Source organism: Schistocerca cancellata, chromosome 2, assembly GCF_023864275.1.
Source record: "Schistocerca cancellata isolate TAMUIC-IGC-003103 chromosome 2, iqSchCanc2.1, whole genome shotgun sequence".
NCBI lineage: Eukaryota > Metazoa > Arthropoda > Insecta > Orthoptera > Acrididae > Schistocerca > Schistocerca cancellata.
In genome coordinates, this window is record NC_064627.1 from 866,629,029 (window position 1) to 866,648,818 (window position 19,790).

Here is a 19,790-nt window from a genome sequence, read left to right on the forward strand (position 1 = left end):
GTAAAGCTGTCCAAGGGTGCGTTTTTGCTAAATGACAACGCATCAGTTCGTTCTGGACACGACAGAGCCACACATGCCAGCTTCTTTGGACTATCAGTATTTGCCTCGCCGGCCTTATTCTCTTGACGTAGAACCCAGTGTCTCTCTCTTTCGACGGATGTAGAAGATATTTCCAGAAAGACGATGAGATGATTACCGACGTGGAACGGTTTCTGAATAGGCACACTTCTACTGCCGAGGTCCCCGCTAAGTCATCCATCGTTGTGAGAAAGTCTCGATCTGAAGGGCGAATATATAGAGAAGGACTAACACCAGCACCAAATTTCGTGGTTGCAGTGTGATTCCTTTTTTATTGAGGTTTAAGTACCGCCCATCTCTACAGTGTGCTTACTACGAGGGGTGTCCAGAAAGTAAGTTCCGGTGAGTCGCGAAATGGAAACCGCAATGAAAATTCTATGAAATGTAGAAAAATATCCGCTACCAGTCAGAATAAAAGGTTATTTATTTGTCACACTACCGGTTTCGGGCTTGCACCCATCTTCAGGTGTTTATACATTCAAAAATGGCTCTGAGTACTATGGGACTTAACTTCTGAGGTCATCAGTCCCCTAGAACTTAGAACTACTTAAACCTAACTAACCTAATGACATCGCACACATCCATACCCGAGGCAGGATTCGAACCTGCGACTGTAGCGGTCGCGCGGTTCCAGACTGTAGCGCCTAGAACCGCTCGGCCACCCCGGCCGGCTTTATACATTCATGTACATGTTTATACTGTTGGAGATCACTGTATAAATACAAAACAATAATTTACTGTTGACTACACAGATACAAGTGGGACAATTGTAAGTGGTGGAGTAGCATTTGACGAAAATGCATCTGTGCTTACATAAATATGAAGCACCATTATTACAGTTATGCTGTGGTGATAGTTTTGTCACTTAGTTACAACTATCACCACAGCGTAACTGTAATAATGGTGCTTCATATTTATGTAAGTATAGACATATTTTCGTCAAATGCTGCCTTACCACTTACAATTGTCCCACTTGTATCTGTGTAGTCACCAGCAAATAATGTTTTTGTATTTATACAGTGATCTCCAACAGTATAAACATGTACATGAATGTATAAACACCTGAAGATGAGCGCAAGCCCGAAACCGGTCGCGTGACAAATAAATAACCTTTTATTGTGACTGGTAGCAGATATTTTTCTACACCCCATAAAGGAACAGTCACGGAGTTAGACAGCATCCACTATGGATACAATTCATTCAATCCTATGAAGCATTGCACTGCGGTATTGGGCGGTGTCTTTAGTATCCTTGTCGAGCGCGTCACACTGCACTTTGCAGTTCTGAGCCCTCAATGAGCACATAAAAATACCTAGAAAATAACCACTCCGCAAGTACGGATACCGGCCGCAATGGAACTCCACATAACGGAACTGTCATGCATTTCCTTCTTCAAGCCAATTATCGGCCGCACACTGCAGGAGCAATGAAGAGGCTTCTGCAGCGTTTTCGATGGGAAGTGTTTGAATACCCACCACACAGGCGGGAGGCGGCTCCCTCTGATTTTTATCTCTGCTTACATATCACTGGCTATGAAGGCAACACTTTGGCACAGAAAACGAACTGGGGACCAGGGTAGGGAATTGGCGGAAAGCACAGGCTGCTGCCTTCTATGATGAATGAGGGCATTGCAAAGTTGATACAACGCTACCACGAATGTCTAAGTTGGAACGGCGTCAGTGTAAAGAAGTACCTGGAAGGTGCAGCTAACTGTTGCAAATAAAACACTCTGGTTTCCATTTCGCGACCGATCGGGGCATACTTTTTCTCGACAACCCTTAGGCATGATGAATGGATTGTTGACAACAGAGAATGGATCGACTGTAGGTCTACGCGGATGATAGTTAGCTGGGTGTCGCTGACCTGGTCGTGGTACTCGATGCCCATGCTGAGCGTGTTGATGAGGATGGCGAAGAGGATGCCCTGCTGGAAGTACTTGTGCGTGACGAGGGCGCGCACGCCGCGGCGCACCCAGCGCAGGCAGCCGGCGCAGCAGGCGAGGGCGTGCCTCCAGCGCTGCCTGCGGCGCCGGGCCGCCGCCCCCGCCGCCCCCGCGCCCGCCGCCGCCGCCGCCTTGTCCTCCAGCATGGCCGCCCACGGCTGCTCGGCGCAGCAGGCGCCCTCCGACAGCCCAGACTCCAGCTCCAGCTCCCAGCACCCCGCCTCCTGGCAGCACAGCGGCTCGCCCCCTCCTGTGGGGATTGTGAGGTTACACTCAGAAACACGGGACACTGATTGAAGACCTGGGCAAGGGATAAGTTGGCTGTTCTTAGAAATTACTCGGAAAATCTTCAATAAAATTTTGTCTTACGATAAGGATAGACGCTGAAGCAATGAATTAAAATTTGGGCGAACATTGGAACTTGAACAGAGGTCTGCTCCTTACTAACCAGATTGACTAGCCCCTACACTACCGTCATGTATCGGCTCAGAAAGTTACACCGACTGTTCTAGTCCAATGCTCTACACAACACAAACCTCAGTTCACGCCTTAAGATTGTACTAGAGTTCCGTGCAGCTGTCTGAGTCACAGTGCTCCTGTGGGGTATTGATTACAACATTTGCCTACTAAGCAGGAGGCTCAGGTTCAAGTCTGGACGTTGTCACAAATTTTCATTCATTACGTCAGCTTCTATCCTTATCAAAGACAAAGGTGAGACTCATACGTCACCAGGAAAAAGTAATTCCATCGTATTAAGATATTAAACTGCAACCAAGGTGATCTTTCGATCGTGTAAGGCGTTTTCGTCAAATATTTCCAAAGTAATGACGTATTATTAAAATCGTCAAATGTATCAAAATTGCTGTTCTTAAAAATACGTCAATGGGTACTTAATATTGTTTACTTGCAAAGTAAGTGGGCTTAAGAAACTTCCTGGCAGATTAAATTTGTGCGCCGGACCGAGACTCGAACCCGCACGTGACGACGCGTAGAGACTCCCGCCAAGTGTGAGTGCCTGTGAGAGATTTCGCCTTATTTCATGCAGCCCGTAACACAACGTAACTGTTACGCATTTCCTTCTTCATGACAATTCACGCCCCGTCCTCACAGCTTTACTTCTGCCAGCACTTGCCCGAGAAAGACAAAGGTCCCGAGTTCGACTCTCGGTCTGGCACACAGTTTTAGTCTGCCAGGAAGTTTCATATCAGCGCAGACTCCACTGCAGAGTGAAAATCTCATTCTCTAAGTGGGCTTAACATCAGTTAGCAATGACTTAGCACTGCATATTTGCTCGGATAGGTAACGAAACATTTTAAAAACATAACTTTAAAAGATCTGAATTGTTGCAGTTTATGATACTAAGATCTGCATTTTCAGTTTCTGCAGTAATAAGGTACACTGTTTGACAACTGCTAATGAATAGAGACATTATAGGGCAGGAATAATCAAGGCTATGTTGGACAACATGGAACACAGCATACGTAGTAATGACGCCTCTCTCGAAAGTAAGGTCCAATCTATGGTGAAATGGAAATCACAGTGAAAATCTGCTGAAGTTTTGCACAAATTTGATGGGTAGTTTCTCTAATATGGCCCTCGATCGCGTCGTATCGCTCTTTCCAGTTCTGCATGCGTAGTGAGCACGTGACGACGCGTAGAGACTCCCGCCAAGTGTGAGTGCCTGTGAGAGATTTCGCCTGATTTCATGCAGCCCGTAACACAACGTAACTGTTACGCATTTCCTTCTTCATGACAATTCTCGGTCGTACACTGCAGGCGCAATGAGGACCTGCTGCAGCATGTTTGATAGGAAGTGTTAGATCACTCTCCATACAGTCCGGACTTGGTTCCCTCTGACTTTCGTCTCTTCCCACATGATCCGCTGGCTATGAAGACAACGTGCTGGCACAGCCAACAAGCTGCAGATAAGCAAAGACTATTGGTAGAAAGCACAGGCAGCTGCTTTCGCTGACGAGGGTACTGGATAGTCTGTACAATGCTCCGAGAAATCTCTCAATTGGAGCGGCAACTATGTAAAGAAACAACTGGAAGGTGTAGCTAACTGTTGCTAAAAACATTTTCGATTTTCACTGTTGTTTCCATTTCGCGACCGATCAGATCTTACTTTCCAAAAAGCCCTCGTATGTACAACGAAGAATTGTACAGATTTCACCACATGCGAAAGCAGCCTAACAGATATAAATAACGTTCATGTTTGACAAAATTCAGACTCCCAACAGGACTATCGATATAGGACACTCAGTACGGAATATGCCTTCCTCTGGCACCAATGCATATTTTGCACTTATTCATGCTAGCTAACAAACTGTTACGGAGCTCTACATCTACTTGTACAAAGATACTCTGCAAGCCAGCGCAATGTGCGTGTTGCGGAGGGTACCGTGCACCACTATAGTCATATCCTTTCCTGTTCCACTTGCATATAGAGAGAGGGAAAACGACTATCTATATGCCTGCGTATGAGCCCTCATTTCTCGTATGTCATCTTCGTGGTAGTTGCGGGCAATGTATGTTGGCGGCAGTAGAATCGTCTGGCAGTCACCTTCGGTACCGGTTGCTTCTCCTTGTCTCACTCGTCCCTCATGGCCGTCCTGGGAGGCGCCAAGAGGAACCAAGAGCATGCCAGGCATGCTCTACAGGTTTTAGATCTGGGAGAGTACGTAGGATACTCCACACGTTCAATATCTTCACTTTCAAATTTGCTCGACACCTCCAAGGTCCTGTGTGGACAGGCACTTACATCCATAAACAGAAGTCCGTACCTACCGCACCCCTAAGCAGACGGATATGATCCAGAATAATCTCCCTGCAATATCGCTGTGCTGTAATGGTATGCTGCAGCGTTCGGCCATTGTGCATAGTTACTGCCCACGCCAAAAGTCTAAGCCATACAGTAGATATTCATTAAACATCTGTGATATAACGTGTTCAGTTCTCTCTCACCACCAAGTTGTGGCCATACTGGGAGTGGGATTCGTCGGAGAACATCACTCTGGACCGTTATTGCTGGCCCCAACCAACATGCTTACACCAACGAACTCGTTCTCGCTGGTGGCGTTTTTGAAGCGGAATGCACTTAACAGGCTTTCTAGCATAAAATCGGCCTGATTTAATGGCAGCGAAATGGTTGTAGCAGAGACACGTGTACCGATAGCGGTTGCAAAGTCTGCAGCGGCGTGCCTGGGAGGGTGAGTCTGTTTCTTTTCGCCAGTAGACCTATGTATCAATCCTCTTGCGGTGTGATGGTCCGTCTACGACAAAGGGCGTGCTCTCGCACAGTATTTACACCTTCGGCGGTATTTTTTAATCGCGAAATTACTGTGGTCACAATAGTGACACTTTGACCGGCTTAGAGCCGTCCATCTGCACGTCACCGTCTTCCAGAGATGTTGGAGTACCACACGGAATGTCACACTAATCGGTTCCACAATAACCTTCGTCACACACGCTACTGCATGAACTGTCGAATGCATACAGAGCATTCGTACACAGGCCTCTTTGCAGTTAACACGTCCCAACCTCTACATTTCCTTTCACTATAATTGGTCGGGTGGTCCGTAGCAATTTTCGGTTGTTTCCCAGCAATCAGCAGTTGTTTCCCAAGCCAATTCATCCACTGAAAACATCTGGTAATGGGCTGTAGAGGATCTGGTACGCAACGCTCGTTGGTCACTACAGTTGACAAATGGCATGGACTCGAAACAGCGTGTAATGTCGTATCTTTTTCCGTGTTCTGAAGCCAGTTCGACTAGATACTCAACCGCGTTAGGATCTTTTTCCTGCAATCAAATCACCTAAACTGTAATTACTTATTCTTCCTATTGTATTGCACATGCACACTGAATAAAATGTCTGTTATGCCTCCACGTACAGCTATATTACTGCACTGATTCTGTTCTTCCACATGGCAGGTGGTTATATTTAAAGTGGAGCTGCTTATGGAGGTCCAATGTGGGCTGTAATTGACGTATGGCAGCAAAACTTGGTAGGTATACTAATGCGTTGGTGCGGAGCCGATTTACGCTGAAAAAAAAAATCATTTCCAGTTTCGGCCACCAGGCACAAACCTGGCGCCGTACAGTATATCGTCGACGTCTCCATTGCTCACACTGAACAAATTTTGTAATCAACGTCCAGTAATAAAATCATCATTATGCCTTTCTCACTTGTTTGACATTTTATGCCTACGCTCGGTTGCTAACCCATTACGCGTTTTTCTTGCATTCACAGCGCCATATTTGGAGCTGGTGGCCATTATTGGAACAATTTTCTTTCTAGCGTAAATCGTTTCCGCATTAACGAATTAGAATATCTACCAGTTCTATTGCCATACGGTAAGTACAGCCCATAATGGACTTCTTTTTTGAACTGCTGCACTTTAATTATAACAACCCAGTATATAAAGGCGGACAAAGGAGCTGCAAGTTACGAACAAAAGGCAGCTGCAGCGTTCAAAATGGAGTCCGTGGAAACATATTACACGAAAAGAAAATAAACAGCGTCCCCCGCACCAACTGTAAGTGTATAAGACACTTTATCTAATGAAATACAGGCACGTTGTCATGTTTTTGCTGTTCACACAATGTAGAAGGTGGCGGTAAATCTGAATACTGAAATACACTACTGGCCATTAAAATTGCTACACCAAGAAGAAATGCAGATGGTAAACGGGTATTCATTGGACAAATATATTATACTACATCTGACATGTGATTGCATTTTCACGCAATTTGGGTGCATAGATCCTGAGAAATCAGTACCCAGAACAAACACCTCTGGCCGTATAACGGCCTTGATACGCCTGGGCATTGAGTGAAACAGAACTTGGATGGCGTGCACAGTTACAGCTGCCCATGCAGCTTCAACACGATACCACAGTTCAACAAGAGTAAGGACTGGCGTATTGTGACGAGAAAGTTGCTCGGCCACCATTAACCAGACGTTTTCAATTGGTGAGAGATCTGGAGAATGTGCTGGCCAGGGCAGCAGTTGAACATTTTCTGTAGCCAGAAACGCCCGTACAGGACCTGCAACATGCGGTCGTGCATTATCCTGCTGAAAAGTAGGGTTTCGCGGGGATCGAATGAAGAGTAGAGCCACGGGTCGTAACACATCTGAAATGTAACGTGCACTGTTCAAAGTGCCGTCAATACGAACAAGAGGTGACCGAGACGTGAAACCAATGGCACCCCATACCATCAAGCCGGGTGATACGCCAGTATGGCGATGACGAATAAACGCTTCCAATGTGCGATGTCGCCAAAGACGGATGCGACCATCATGATGCTGTAAACAGAACCTGGATTCATCCGAAAAAATGACGTTTTGCCATTCGTACACCCAGGTTCGTCGTTGAGTACACCATCGCAGGCGCTCCTGTCTATGATGCAGCGTCAAGGGTAACCGCAGCCACGGTCTCCGAGCTGATAGTCCGTGCTGCTGCAAACGTCGTCGAACTGTTCGTGCAGATGGTTGTTGACTTGCAAACGTCCCCATCTGTTGACTCACGGATCGAGACGTGGCTGCACGATCCGTTACAGCCATGCGGATGAGATGTCTGTCATCTCGACTGCTAATGATATGAGGCCGTTGGGATCCAGCACGGCGTTCCGTATTACCCTCCTGAACCCACCGATTCCATATTCTACTAACAGTCATTGGATTTCGACCAACGCGAGCAGCAATGTCGCGATACGATAAACCGCAATCGCGATAGGCTACCATCCGACCTTTATCAAAGTCGGAACGTGATGGTACGCATTTCTCCTCCTTACACGAGGTATCACAATAACGTTTCACCAAGCAGCGCCGGTCAACTGCTGTTTGTGTATGAGAAATCGGTTGGAAACTTCCCTCATGTCATCGCGTTGTAGGTGTCGCCATCGGCGCCAACCTAGTCATTTGCATATCACAGCATTTTCTTCCTGTTGGTTAAATTTCGCGTCTGTAGCACGTCATCTTCGTGGTGTAGCAGTTTTAATGGCCAGTAGTGTATTCTAAATATTCTTATAGGGGGCAGGAGTGGACGAAATGCTACTAACGAATACGTAACTCTAATTTAAAAAGTTAGCCTTCTGAAAATGGGCATGATAGACTGAAGTAGGTAATGGCATTAAAATATACATTTTTCTAAAGTTTTTGTGCCTGGTTGCGTTGTTCACCAGCAGTATAAAATCGCATGTTCGAGATTATCCAGCTTCTGGTTTCTGTCTTCGAGATGACGCATGACGTCTCCGCCTTCGACTGTGCCGCCTGGCGGTGGGGAGCACAAAGGCAGCTGTGTTGGCAGTGGGGCGCGGTTCACGGCCGCGAGCAGCTGTCACACGATACTCGCGCTCCCACACTGCAGGGTAACGAGGTGGCGGCAGGCAGGCGCGCGCAGTAATTGGGCCGGGGGTGTCGCGCCACGCGTGTGCCGAATCACGGCTGCCGACTGCTCCTCATTACAGCCCCGGGCCTCGCCTTGTCTCGCCTTGCTTCCCGTCTCGTCCCGCCTTGTTCGCCGCCGCAGACGGGTACACACGCTGCCGCGACCGCACGCCGTGTCCCACCATCAGACGTCTTGTTCAAAGCGTCTCCTCAAACTCTCTACACTTGCGTATGAATCTAGTTTACTCGTATCGTGGGGATGTGGGTGAGTACAAAACACACTCACTCACTCACACACACACACACACACACACACACACACACACACACACACACACACACAACTTTCACTGTGGTCAAGTCCTCTTAGAGCAGGGGCGGGCAAACGTTGCACGCGGCTCATGAGCGCACAGCGCTGCACGTGTGCTGCTCGCGTGCAGGCGTCGACCGGGGCTGTGGCGACAGCCGGTAGGTTGCGGCAGTGTAGTGCCAGGCTAAGCTGCGGACGTTGATGCGAAGCGAGCACTATGTAGGGAACGTTGTATTTCAAGAAACGAAGAAGTGGAGATTTTCTATCTTTTAAAAAGTAATGGGAGAATCATTTTTTCTTGGTGCAAAAACGTGAAAATTCGAAATGTTTAATATGTGGCAGTATTCTCGCTGGTCAACGGAAGTTTAGTATTGAAGGCCATTATAATAAATTTCACAAGGACGAGTACAATTTATTGTCGGATTCGGAGCGGATGGGGAATTGACTGAGCTTAAGAAGAGCGATCTGACGATACCAGATGAATATGTCGTAGATGGCCGGCCGGAGTGGCTGAGCGGTTCTAGGGACTACAGTCTGGAACCGCGCGACCGCTATGGTCGCAGGTTCGAATCCTGCCTCGGGCATGGATGTGTGTGATGTCCTTAGGTTAGTTAGGTTTAAATAGTTCTAAGTTCTAGGGAACTGATGACCACAGCAGTTAAGTCCCGTAGTGCTCAGAACCATTTGAATTTTTCGTAGTTGCCGTTGTCACGAGAGATCTGCGACTTTCTCTCGTCATGTCTCTCATCTAACTGATTTAACATTTTATGGAGCACTGTTTTCAAGTTTTCAGGACGACAACAATAATAGCCCAGCGGTATGTGCAAGTTATAAGACTGCGCTTAATATAGCGAGAGCTGGAAAACCATTTGCTGAATTAATAAGTCTCGGTTAAGAGCAAACATCAGTGATGAAAATTTACGTAACTGTTTGTGTTTGTCTGTATGTAGAAATTTTGTTCCAGATATTAAACGTATTGTAAACTCCATCTGTGATAATTAAATAAAACGTATCGTAGGTAATAGGTACTCTTTCAAGCCATGATTTCTTTCAATCACTCCTACTAACCTTATTCATTCACTCAATAAAGCAAGCTAGGAAACAAAACGCATTACAGAGGAAGGAGCGGACAGAAGGTATGGTGGGGATGGGAGATAAGCGGGTGGCCAGCTTGCCCCTGTGTGCACGCGGAACACCTGTTAACTGCACGCGTGCAAGTGCACCGCACATGTGCAGGATTCCTGCCCGCCCCTGTCTTAGAGTTTTCCCATATACTGGAAAAGGTAACACCGATCTTCACAGAGGCGACAAAAGTCAGGGGACACATCCTAATATCGTGTGGGACCGTCTTTTGTCCGGCGTAATGGAGCAACTCCGTGTGGCATCGACTCAACAAGGCGTTGGAAGCCCCTGCAGAAATATTGAGCCATGCAAATCCTATAGGCAATACTGACCCATGCTAATCCTATAGCCGTCTATAATTGTGAAAGTGTTGGCGGTGCTGGATTTTGTGCACGAACTGACCTCTCGATTAGGTCCCACGAATTTTCGATGGCATTCATGTCGGGCGATCTGGTTGGTCATATCATTGTCTCGAACTGTCCAGAATGTTTCCAGAATGAGATTTTCACATTGCAGCGGAGTGTGCGCTGGTATAAAACTCCCTGGCAGATTAAAACTGTGTGCCGGACCGAGACTCGAACTCGGGACCTTTGCCTTTCGCGAGCAAGTGGTCTACAAACTGAGCTACCCATGCACGACTCACGACCCGTCCTCACAGCTTTAATTCCGCCAGTACCTCGTCTCCTACATTACAAACTTCACAGAAGCTCTCCTCCATACCTTGCAGAACTAGCACTCGACCGAGCGGGGTGGCGCAGTGGTTAGACACTGGACTCGCATTCGGGAGGACTACGGTTCAATCCCGCGTCCGGCCATCCTGATTTAGGTTTTCCGTGATTTCCCTAAATCGCTCCAGGCAAATGCCGGGATGGTTCCTCTGAAAGGGCGCGGCCGACTTCCTTCCCAATCCCTCCCTAATCCGATGAGACTGATGACCACGTAGTCTGGTCTCCTTCCCCAAACCAACCAACCAACCAACCAACTAGCACTCGTGGAAGAAAGGATATTGCGAAGACATGGCTTAGCCATAACCTGGGGGATGTTTCCAGAATGAGGTTTTCACTCTGCAGCGGAGTGAGCGCTGATATGAAACTTCCTGGCAGATTAAAACTGTGTGGCGGACCGAGACTCGAACTCGGGGCCTTTGTCTTTCGCGGGCAAGTGCTCTCCAAACTGAGCTACCCATGCACCACTCACGACCTGTTCTCACAGCTTTAATGACGCCAGTACCTCGTCTCCTACCTTCCAAACTCCTCAGAAGCTCTCCTGCATACCTTGCAGAACTAGCACTCGTGGAAGAAAGGATATTGCGGAGACATGGCTTAGCCATAGCCTGGGGGATGTTTCCAGAATGAGATTTTCACTCTGCAGTGGAGTGTGCACTGATATGAAACTTCCTGGCAGATTAAAACTGTGTGCCGGACCGAGACTCGGACTCGGGACCTTTGCCGTTCGCGGGCAAGTGCTCTACCAACGCAGGAGAGCTTCTGTGTTTGGAAGGTAGGAGACGAGGTACTATAGGAATTAAAGCTGTGTGGACGGGTCGTCAGTCGTGCTTGAGTAGCTCAGTAGGTAGAGGACTTGCCCGCGAAAGGCAAAGGTACCGAGTTCGAGTCTCGGTCCGGCACACAGTTTTAATCTGCCAGAAGTTTCTGTCCAGAATGTTCTTCAAAGCAACCGAGAACAGTTGTGGCCTAGTCACATGGCGCATTGTCGCCCACAAAATTCCATCGTTGTTTGGGAACATGAAATGCAATGGTATCCAAATAGCCGAACATAGCCTGTTGGACCAGAGGACGTAGTACAGCCCATGTAAACACAGCCCACACCATTAAGGATGCGCCAAAAGCTTGCGCAGTGCTTTGTTGAGAAATTCGGTCTATGCCTCCGTGGGGTCTGCGTCACACGCGAACCTTATCACCAGCTTTTACCAACTGAAATCGAGACATTGCTGTTAGCAAAGGCACTGGCGTCTGTCGTTTGCTGTTACAGCCCATTAACGCCAAATTTCGCCGCAATATCCTCTCTCGGGCGTTAAGTGAAGGCCGTCGGACCCTGCTTTGTCTATGGTGAGAGGTAATTCCTGAAATTTGATATTATCGGATTCCCTAACGACTTCTGAAATGGAATATCCCATTCCTCTACCTCCAATTACATTCCGTGTTCTAAGTCTATGAATTCCCGCCGGAAACCTTTTCACATGACTCACGTGTGTAAAAATTACAGTTCCATCAATGCATGCCCTTTTATACTTTGTGTACGCGATACTATCGCCATTTGTGTACGTACGAGTACATATCGCTATCCCATGACTTTTTTCACCTCAGTGTGTATAATATTAGATGATTCAAAATAAATTTAGATTCTTAACTAAATTTTTTTGACATGTATTCCAACGTCGGTGGAATTGGGTTGTGTAACAAAATACCATCAGATTTGAATCCCTGTTATCTACGAGACTAACAATGCGAAAACAATGGTTGAGCCCGCAACAGATAGATATAGTCTATATGTTTTTGTTTTGTTCTGTGACGTCGTCGTACCAGTGTAGGCGCATGCACGTGACAGTTACGAATTAGCTTTATATAAAGTTATAAATTGTTGTAGCGTGGAAACGCGTTTAGCTAAGACATTGATTCGGAGGTCATTATGAATAGCTTAAGTAGCACTGCTAGGACTCAAAATGAGACAATAAAAATATTCACCGGAAGAAAGGCAATATTAAACTGAAAATTACAAAATAATGGACGACGTAGTATCGTATGACTCGTAAATATGCCTGGAATTACAGAAAACGTAAGTAAAGGCAAAATATGCGTCGAAACTATGACGAAGTAGGCTGACTCCCACTATCTTACTTTGTATGCACTCCTGTATCATATATTAAGGTCATACAAAATTTTCGCTTTCTTTTTGAAATTCTGATATTTAAGTTCCTACATTAAGCAATTAGTGTGCATATTATCAAAATGTAGAAACAAAGTCCCTACCACTAAAGTTTATTATTGAGATCACTCAGTTTGTCGTCTTTGTTGCAATGAGCAAATTAGTTTCTTCAAAAATGATGGCAATCAAAAGTTATTGTAATTATAAAAGTTCGTACATCTAGTCATAGGGAAATATCTTATGAGCTAGTGGTTAAATTTAAAAGGAAAGGCCACTTCCAAATTAAAGAGCTATTTGTCTTCTTTTCAGTAAAGTAATTACGTTAACCCAAACCTAATTGATTCAAAAGATATTGTTAAATAAATATTCTACCTGATCCAAACTTTAAGTGCCAATTGTAGCCAAGTTACTGTAAATTTCCGTAATCTGTTGATATACTTTCGATCACCTGATTTTTCTGAATCTACCGACACCCGTAGTAATGAGCAAGTGTTATTTTCAATAACTAAATTTTAATCACCAAAATGGATTCAGTGGCTATTAACCCGGGATTCTAAACTGTGTAAACATGAATTAGTACTGCATATTTTAGTAAATGCTGCTCATGATAACTACAATACAAACAAAATATGACGACAAAATCAATAGCCAGTAAAAGATGAATTTCATGACCTATAGAATTAATAAGATACTATAAATTAAAGAAATTGAACAATATGCTGGAGCGAGTCTTTATTAGGCCAAAATATGCTCCATTTACAGTCCGGCAGTCTGCGTCCTCGTTCATTCGGGTTCAGTGTGACCCTCTTCTTATTCTGCTCTTGGTCTTTATGTGGAATTTCTTCGGGTTATCTAGTCTGTATTCTAGAGCAGCCTCGGTAACCGTTTGAGTTGTCTCTACTTTCGTTTCATTCAAGCTGAGAAAGCACGGCTTATAATTATGAGCAACAGACTTCGAAAATTTGTGATCTTGATCATTCAAATAATATTTGTGAGTTTAGGTACTGTGTGCTCTTTTACGTTGTGACGAGAGAAGAACAATGAAGCTCCGCATATGTCCGTAATAACTACGTGTCTGTAAACCTAGAGACTGTAAGAGACCTGGTCAGCACCAGCAGGATCTTAAAGACGTGATTAAAGGTTGGTAAACTTACAATTTTGAACTTAAAGAAGAAGCTTCTGGCTATTAATTTCAAGGACAAGTCCTAGAACAACACTTTCAGGTGGCGGCCCAGCGAAACTTCGCAGCACTCGAGGCTTATTCCACAACTTGTAGGACTAGTTTAAGCCACAAAAGGAATTGGGAAAGCCTATTATGTCAGTGCCGAGTGAATGCGAGAGCTATGGCAGCGTCGAAAAGGAAATAAAACAACGGCGCAAAGCCATTACGTAGTGTGTCCGTCAGGCGTGCAGCGGCAAGCAACAGTCAAAAACCGTACTATACTGTAACCATTGCACTACTCAGTGCAACCACTGTATTTAAATGATTGATTATTAAATTACATATTAATACGAAACGTTTGATATTCATTTCTCCCGACATTTTCACGGAAAATCTACGGCGCGAACCCGAATTGTGCACAGAGAACTTTTAGATGCTGATTTTGAGAACTATTCTTAATTTTCTTATACCACATACAGCTTTTCTTCGGAATGGAATATATTTTACGTTTAGATACCAGAATTTTACTAGGACAGTAATGTAGGTAAACCAAAATGCCCTGATTTATATGTGAATGGAGTAGCTGGGGCAAGCAAATTTATCTGAGTGTAAAGGTTTGGCCAAATGGGAGACATTTCGTGACTGGTCTAGAAACATCTTGTATGAACCACTTGAAGACCACAAAAATTACTACTCCCACCACTACATATCAAACTGAGATTGATGAAACAATTTTAAGGGTACTTCAACAACACAGATACTGCTTCAAGTAGCTTTCTATGAAACTTTCCTTCCTCAGTCTAGAGAGACTGAAAGCTGGAATTTTCGTTTGTTCTCAAATTCACAAACTGATGATGGATCACTAATTTGACACTACAACTAATTTAAGGCTTGTTACTGAAAACATTACAGGAAATAAAAAAATAAAAATTAAAAGAACAATGTCAAAAATATGGTGGAAAATTTCATTAATTTGAGTAAATATGCCGGCCGGTGTGGCCCAGCGGTTCTAGGTGCTTCAGTCTGGAACCGCGCGACCGCTACGGTCGCAGGTTCGATTCCTGCCTTGGGCATGAATGTGTGTGATGTCCTTAGGTTAGTTAGGTTTAAGTAGGTCTAAGTTCTAGGGGACTGATGATCTCAGATGTTAAGTCCCATAGTGCTCAGAGCGATTTGAACCATTTTATTGCCGATGTCGCTGCGCTCTTGGGTGGTGAAGGAGAGGGTGCATGAGGCTGTAGAAGTCAACGCCCCCCTCCAAAATACCAACCACTGTAAACCGTATGACATTTCAAGAGATACAGCTAAGGGGTTAGGAACTTGATTCTGTTCTATGGTGGAAGAGTGTCACCTTTGCTCTCGTGCCGGCCAAATACTGGTGGTGAAAAGCACTTCCAACCCCAAGATTCGTAGCACCTACTCACTAGTTGTGGATTACCGCAAAAGCGTGTGTTAACGATTTCATATACGGAGGTGGGTTGAGTTAAGAGTCACTTCGGAAAACTGAGACCAAGAAAGACCGTGTGAATGTTGACGGCAGGTACGCTTTTGGCTTATAGCACCGTGATATTACTTCCATATCTAAGAGACATTGAAGGAAACTAAAAATAAGTTATCAAAGAGGAATAAATGCTAGAATTCACTGTTGAAGTGAACTTTCTCTCCACAAAGGTGGGCAAGCTTTTGGCCTAAAATTTTGTGAATAACGATCGAAGGTAAGAGAGTAGATGTGCACTAGTAACTTGCTGAATATCACAGTTGAGTAATAGTACTTATTTCTTCGCAAAAAGCCAGTTTATTAACAATGTGCCGTAGGAGCTTCAGAGGAGTGGATACACAGATATACGATGATCATCCTACAACAGCACAGTTGTCATAGACTAAAAGAAATTCATTGTATATACGTCTCAAGCAAGACCAGTGCCAGTAGCAGAATGACAAGTAAAGAGGCGAAGAGCAGAACAGAAGGATAGAAACCAGTAGCAAGGTTCCGACAAAATGTAATTGCTAGGCGGTATTGTTGGCATGTACGGTAAATGCAGCACCAGTGGTAAGATTTTTTCTTTACTGCTGTTTTTATTTCAGTCGACGGGGGTGGTCTGGAAGCAGGTAAAATCGCTCTTCATCTCAAGATTTTGTGTCATTAACGACTCTTTATTTTTATAAAATAGATTGAACAAATTCTGTCTTTAAATATATATATCGATGAAAAATTTTTATGATACAAAAATTTAAATGTTCTTTACGCGGCAGGTAAGATATAATCACATATAATGATGTTGGCCTATAAATGGTCGTTTTTATGATGGAGGGGGAATCATGAATACTACAAAATTGAAAATGGAAGATAAGGGGAAAATAAAATACTATTTTCCTTTACCTTGCGCATTTAAATTTTTTATATCTAATACTTATTTCCTCTAAATTTTTAGTTCTGACGATGACTCATACATCTGCATCTGCATGGTTACTCAACAATTGACACTAACGTCTTTGGCAAAGAGTTCATAGAACCAGTTTCAGACTACTTCTGGACCATTCCACTCTCGAATAGTAGGAAGGAAAAATTATCACCAAAATTTTTCCGTGCGAGCTCTGGTTTCTCTTATTTGATTACGACAGTCATTTGCTCATATGTAAATAAGAATCAAGATAATATTTTGGCCTTCTGAGGAAAAAGATGGTGATTGAAATTTCGTGAAAAGATGCCGCCGCAGCGAGAAAAGCCTTTGTTTTTATGTTTGACAGCCGAACTCGCTTACCCTATTCATGCAGTCTCTCCTGTATTTCGCGATTACACAAAAGGAGCTTCCCGAATTAGAATTTTTTCAATGTCCTGCGTCTGCCGTATTTGGCATGGACCCAGACCGTGCATCAATGCTCTAAAAGAGGACGGAGAAGCGTAGAATGGCAGTCCCTTCAATGAATTTGTTGAATCTTCTAAGTGTTCTGCCAGTCTTTGGTTCGTATTTCCCAACTCATTTCCCATGTGATGGTTCCGATATAAGTTGTTTGTAACTGTAACGTCTAGATATGTAGTTGAACCCACAACGTTTAAAACTGAGCAATTTTTCGTGTAATCGCAATTTAACAAACACTTTTAGTACTCACATGGAGAAGCTCACAATTTTTTGATTAGCTGCTAAACGACACCATCATCTGCAAACAGTCTCAGAGTAAACACCTAAAGCATTTATAGTGATTAAGCACAGTAAGGGACCTATAACGCTACCTTAATGAACTCGTAATACAAATTTTGTTTTACTAGAAAACTTCACGCGTATTACGAAGAACCATGAAATCAAGAAAGGCTTGTCACTTGGTCGAAAGTCAGTGTCGAATGTTGACAACGTTTCAAGGAGCAGAGATGTAGCTTTAGCAACATTTATTCATGTAGTATGGGTTGTCTGTATAGTAAGGCCTGTTCGTATAGTATGGGCTATTTTTGTTTGTGATGCACAGATGTTAGGTGTAGGCAACAGGGAACGATGAACGTCGTAGAATAGACTCCATTGAATTGTGGTGTTGGGGGAAATTCCTTAGTGTTTCACGGACTGCAAGGATCGTAATTCAGCATCACAGCAATTGAAATAAGCTGTGATACTGAAACATAAACTGATCTGATCTACTTTGGCACGTCATGAGAAGACATGATTTCCTGGAAAAGATCTTATGCTAGGGAAGATGGAAGGCATAAAGTGAAGAGGACTGAAAAGGATGAAATGCATTGATGGCATCACATAAGTAATGCATTCCACCTTGGAAAGTCTTCGGGAGATTGTGCGGGATAGAAGAAATCATGGGTCATGGGGAATCAGAACTGACTAAACGAATAGAGAGAGAGAGAGAGAGAGAGAGAGAGAGAGATAGAGGAAATGACGAATCTACTCGCACAACCAAGTCGGTAACTCCATAGGTCGGAAATCTGATTAGGAGCCGCTTGTGGGGAACAGCGTCAAACGTCTTCCGGAAATCTATAAAAAAATCTAGAAAGATGGAATCAGCTTGGCACCCATGTTGATAGCACTCAGTACTTCGTGTGGATTAAAGGCCAGCTGCGTTTCACAAGAGCGATATTTCTTGCATCCGTGCTAGCTGTACGTCAATAGATCGTTTTCCTCGAGGTAGTACATAATTTTAAAACACAGTATATCGATAGCAGGCAATGAAACCCCGTAAGTCCATCTGTCTATGAAAATCAAGTAAGTCCATTAAGCACTAGCTCCATTATCAAAGACAGATTTGAAAGTGCATGGATTTCTCTAATGTGTTAATAAATAGGATGCTACTATAAAGTTGCACATCCAGCAACTTTATCTGTATCAGTAAACATTCTTTAAGAAATCGTCTTTGGTTCTCCTTCAAAATTAAGCAAAATATAGGTTTTCATTGCCTTCCATGGACATGTTCCAAAATTGCCACTAGAGTCGAAATGGATAAACTGTTGCAAGTCCAGCCAGTGTGTTGAAGGCAATTGTGAACAAAAATATATTTTTCAAATTATAAGGGCCATTGTTTTCAACCTCCTATCGATCGCGAAATTAAAACCACAGTGCAAAAGCGCAGTGTGTCTAATATGTCAATCTATCGCGTCACGTCTCATGTTTGACTTCTGAGCGCACAGTGAGCAAGTAAAGATGTCTAGAAAATAGTGTCTCCCACCAAGTGTGAAGTCCTGCTGAAGTGTTTCGCCTGATTTCATGCAGCCCACATAATGTAACTGTCATGAGTTTCCTTCTTGATGAAAATTCTCGACCATACACTGCAGGTGCAACGAAGATTATCCTGCTGCGTCTTCGATGGGAAATGCTTGATCACTCATCATACCGCCTGGACTTCGCTCGCTCTAACTTTCATCTCTTGGTTCACATGAACCACTGGCTATGAGGATAGCATTTTGGCACAGATGACAAGCTGCAGGCCAATGTAAGGCCGTCGGCACACGGGACAAAGAAGCTAATGCTGACATGAATGTAGATGAGATACCCAGTGTCACAAGAGACAGCGCTATTGGCACAGAGCACAAGCTGGTTAACATGATTTTGCGCTGTCAGCGCTCTCCTGCGGCAGTTATCGGCTTTATTTTGCTCGCTAACCATACAGTTTATTCACGAAAGTGGACGTGCGTAGAATTCCTGTATTAGCTCTACTAAAACGCACAACTGCTGTCTTGATTGTATGCTAGTCATGTTGTTCTGTCTGTGGTATACGTGGGTTACCCAGAAAGTAATGCACCTCATTTTTTTCTTCAACAGTTCCTTATTGAACATAATGAGAGTTACACACACGAAAGAATGGTGTTTTATCTACACATCCTATTTTTCCATGTAATGTCCATCCCATTCTACGGCCTTCCTCCAGCGTGAAACAAGAACGTGTATGCCCTGTCGATACCAATCCTTGTCCTGGAGGCGGAGCCATTGTTTCAATGTGTGAATCACCTCCTAATCGCCTTCAAAATGTCGTCCACGAATGACATCCTTTAATGACCCAAACAAATGGAGGTCCGAGGGGGCTAGGTCAGGGCTGTCGGGTGGATGGGGTAACACTGTCCAACCCTGTTTTGCGATGTGTTCAGCAGTCCTCAGACTTGTGTGGGGCAGAGCGTTATCGTGTTGCATCTCCTGGGTTGCTGTGGCGCCGAAGTCGCTGGAAGCGCGCCTTCAGTTTTGTTAATGGGTTGACATATACTTGTGAATTAATGGTACCGCCTCTTGGCATCACATAAATGAGAATCACACCTTCACAATCCCAGAACACGATGAACATGACCTTACAGGCGGAAGCAGTTGCTTTGTATTTTTTCTTCTGTGGGGAGTGGGAATGGTGCCATTCAATTGACTGTCGTTTTGTTTCGGGCTCAAAATGGCGAACCCAGGTTTCATCACCTCTCTCAATTC

The 19,790-nt window shown here is 44.4% G+C and overlaps 1 protein-coding gene across 1 annotated transcript in view; it reads right to left on the reverse strand.

The window, feature by feature from the left end:
- LOC126159435 (voltage-dependent T-type calcium channel subunit alpha-1G-like) overlaps positions 1-19,790 on the reverse strand; it is a 633,155-nt gene that overhangs the window by 425,968 nt on the left and 187,397 nt on the right. The window contains exons 10-11 of the mRNA XM_049916549.1: positions 2,128-2,270; positions 1,942-2,058 (exon numbers count right to left, since the gene is read on the reverse strand). Coding sequence (XP_049772506.1) covers positions 1,942-2,058; positions 2,128-2,270 — 260 coding nt within the window. The remainder of the gene's footprint in view (positions 1-1,941; positions 2,059-2,127; positions 2,271-19,790) is intronic.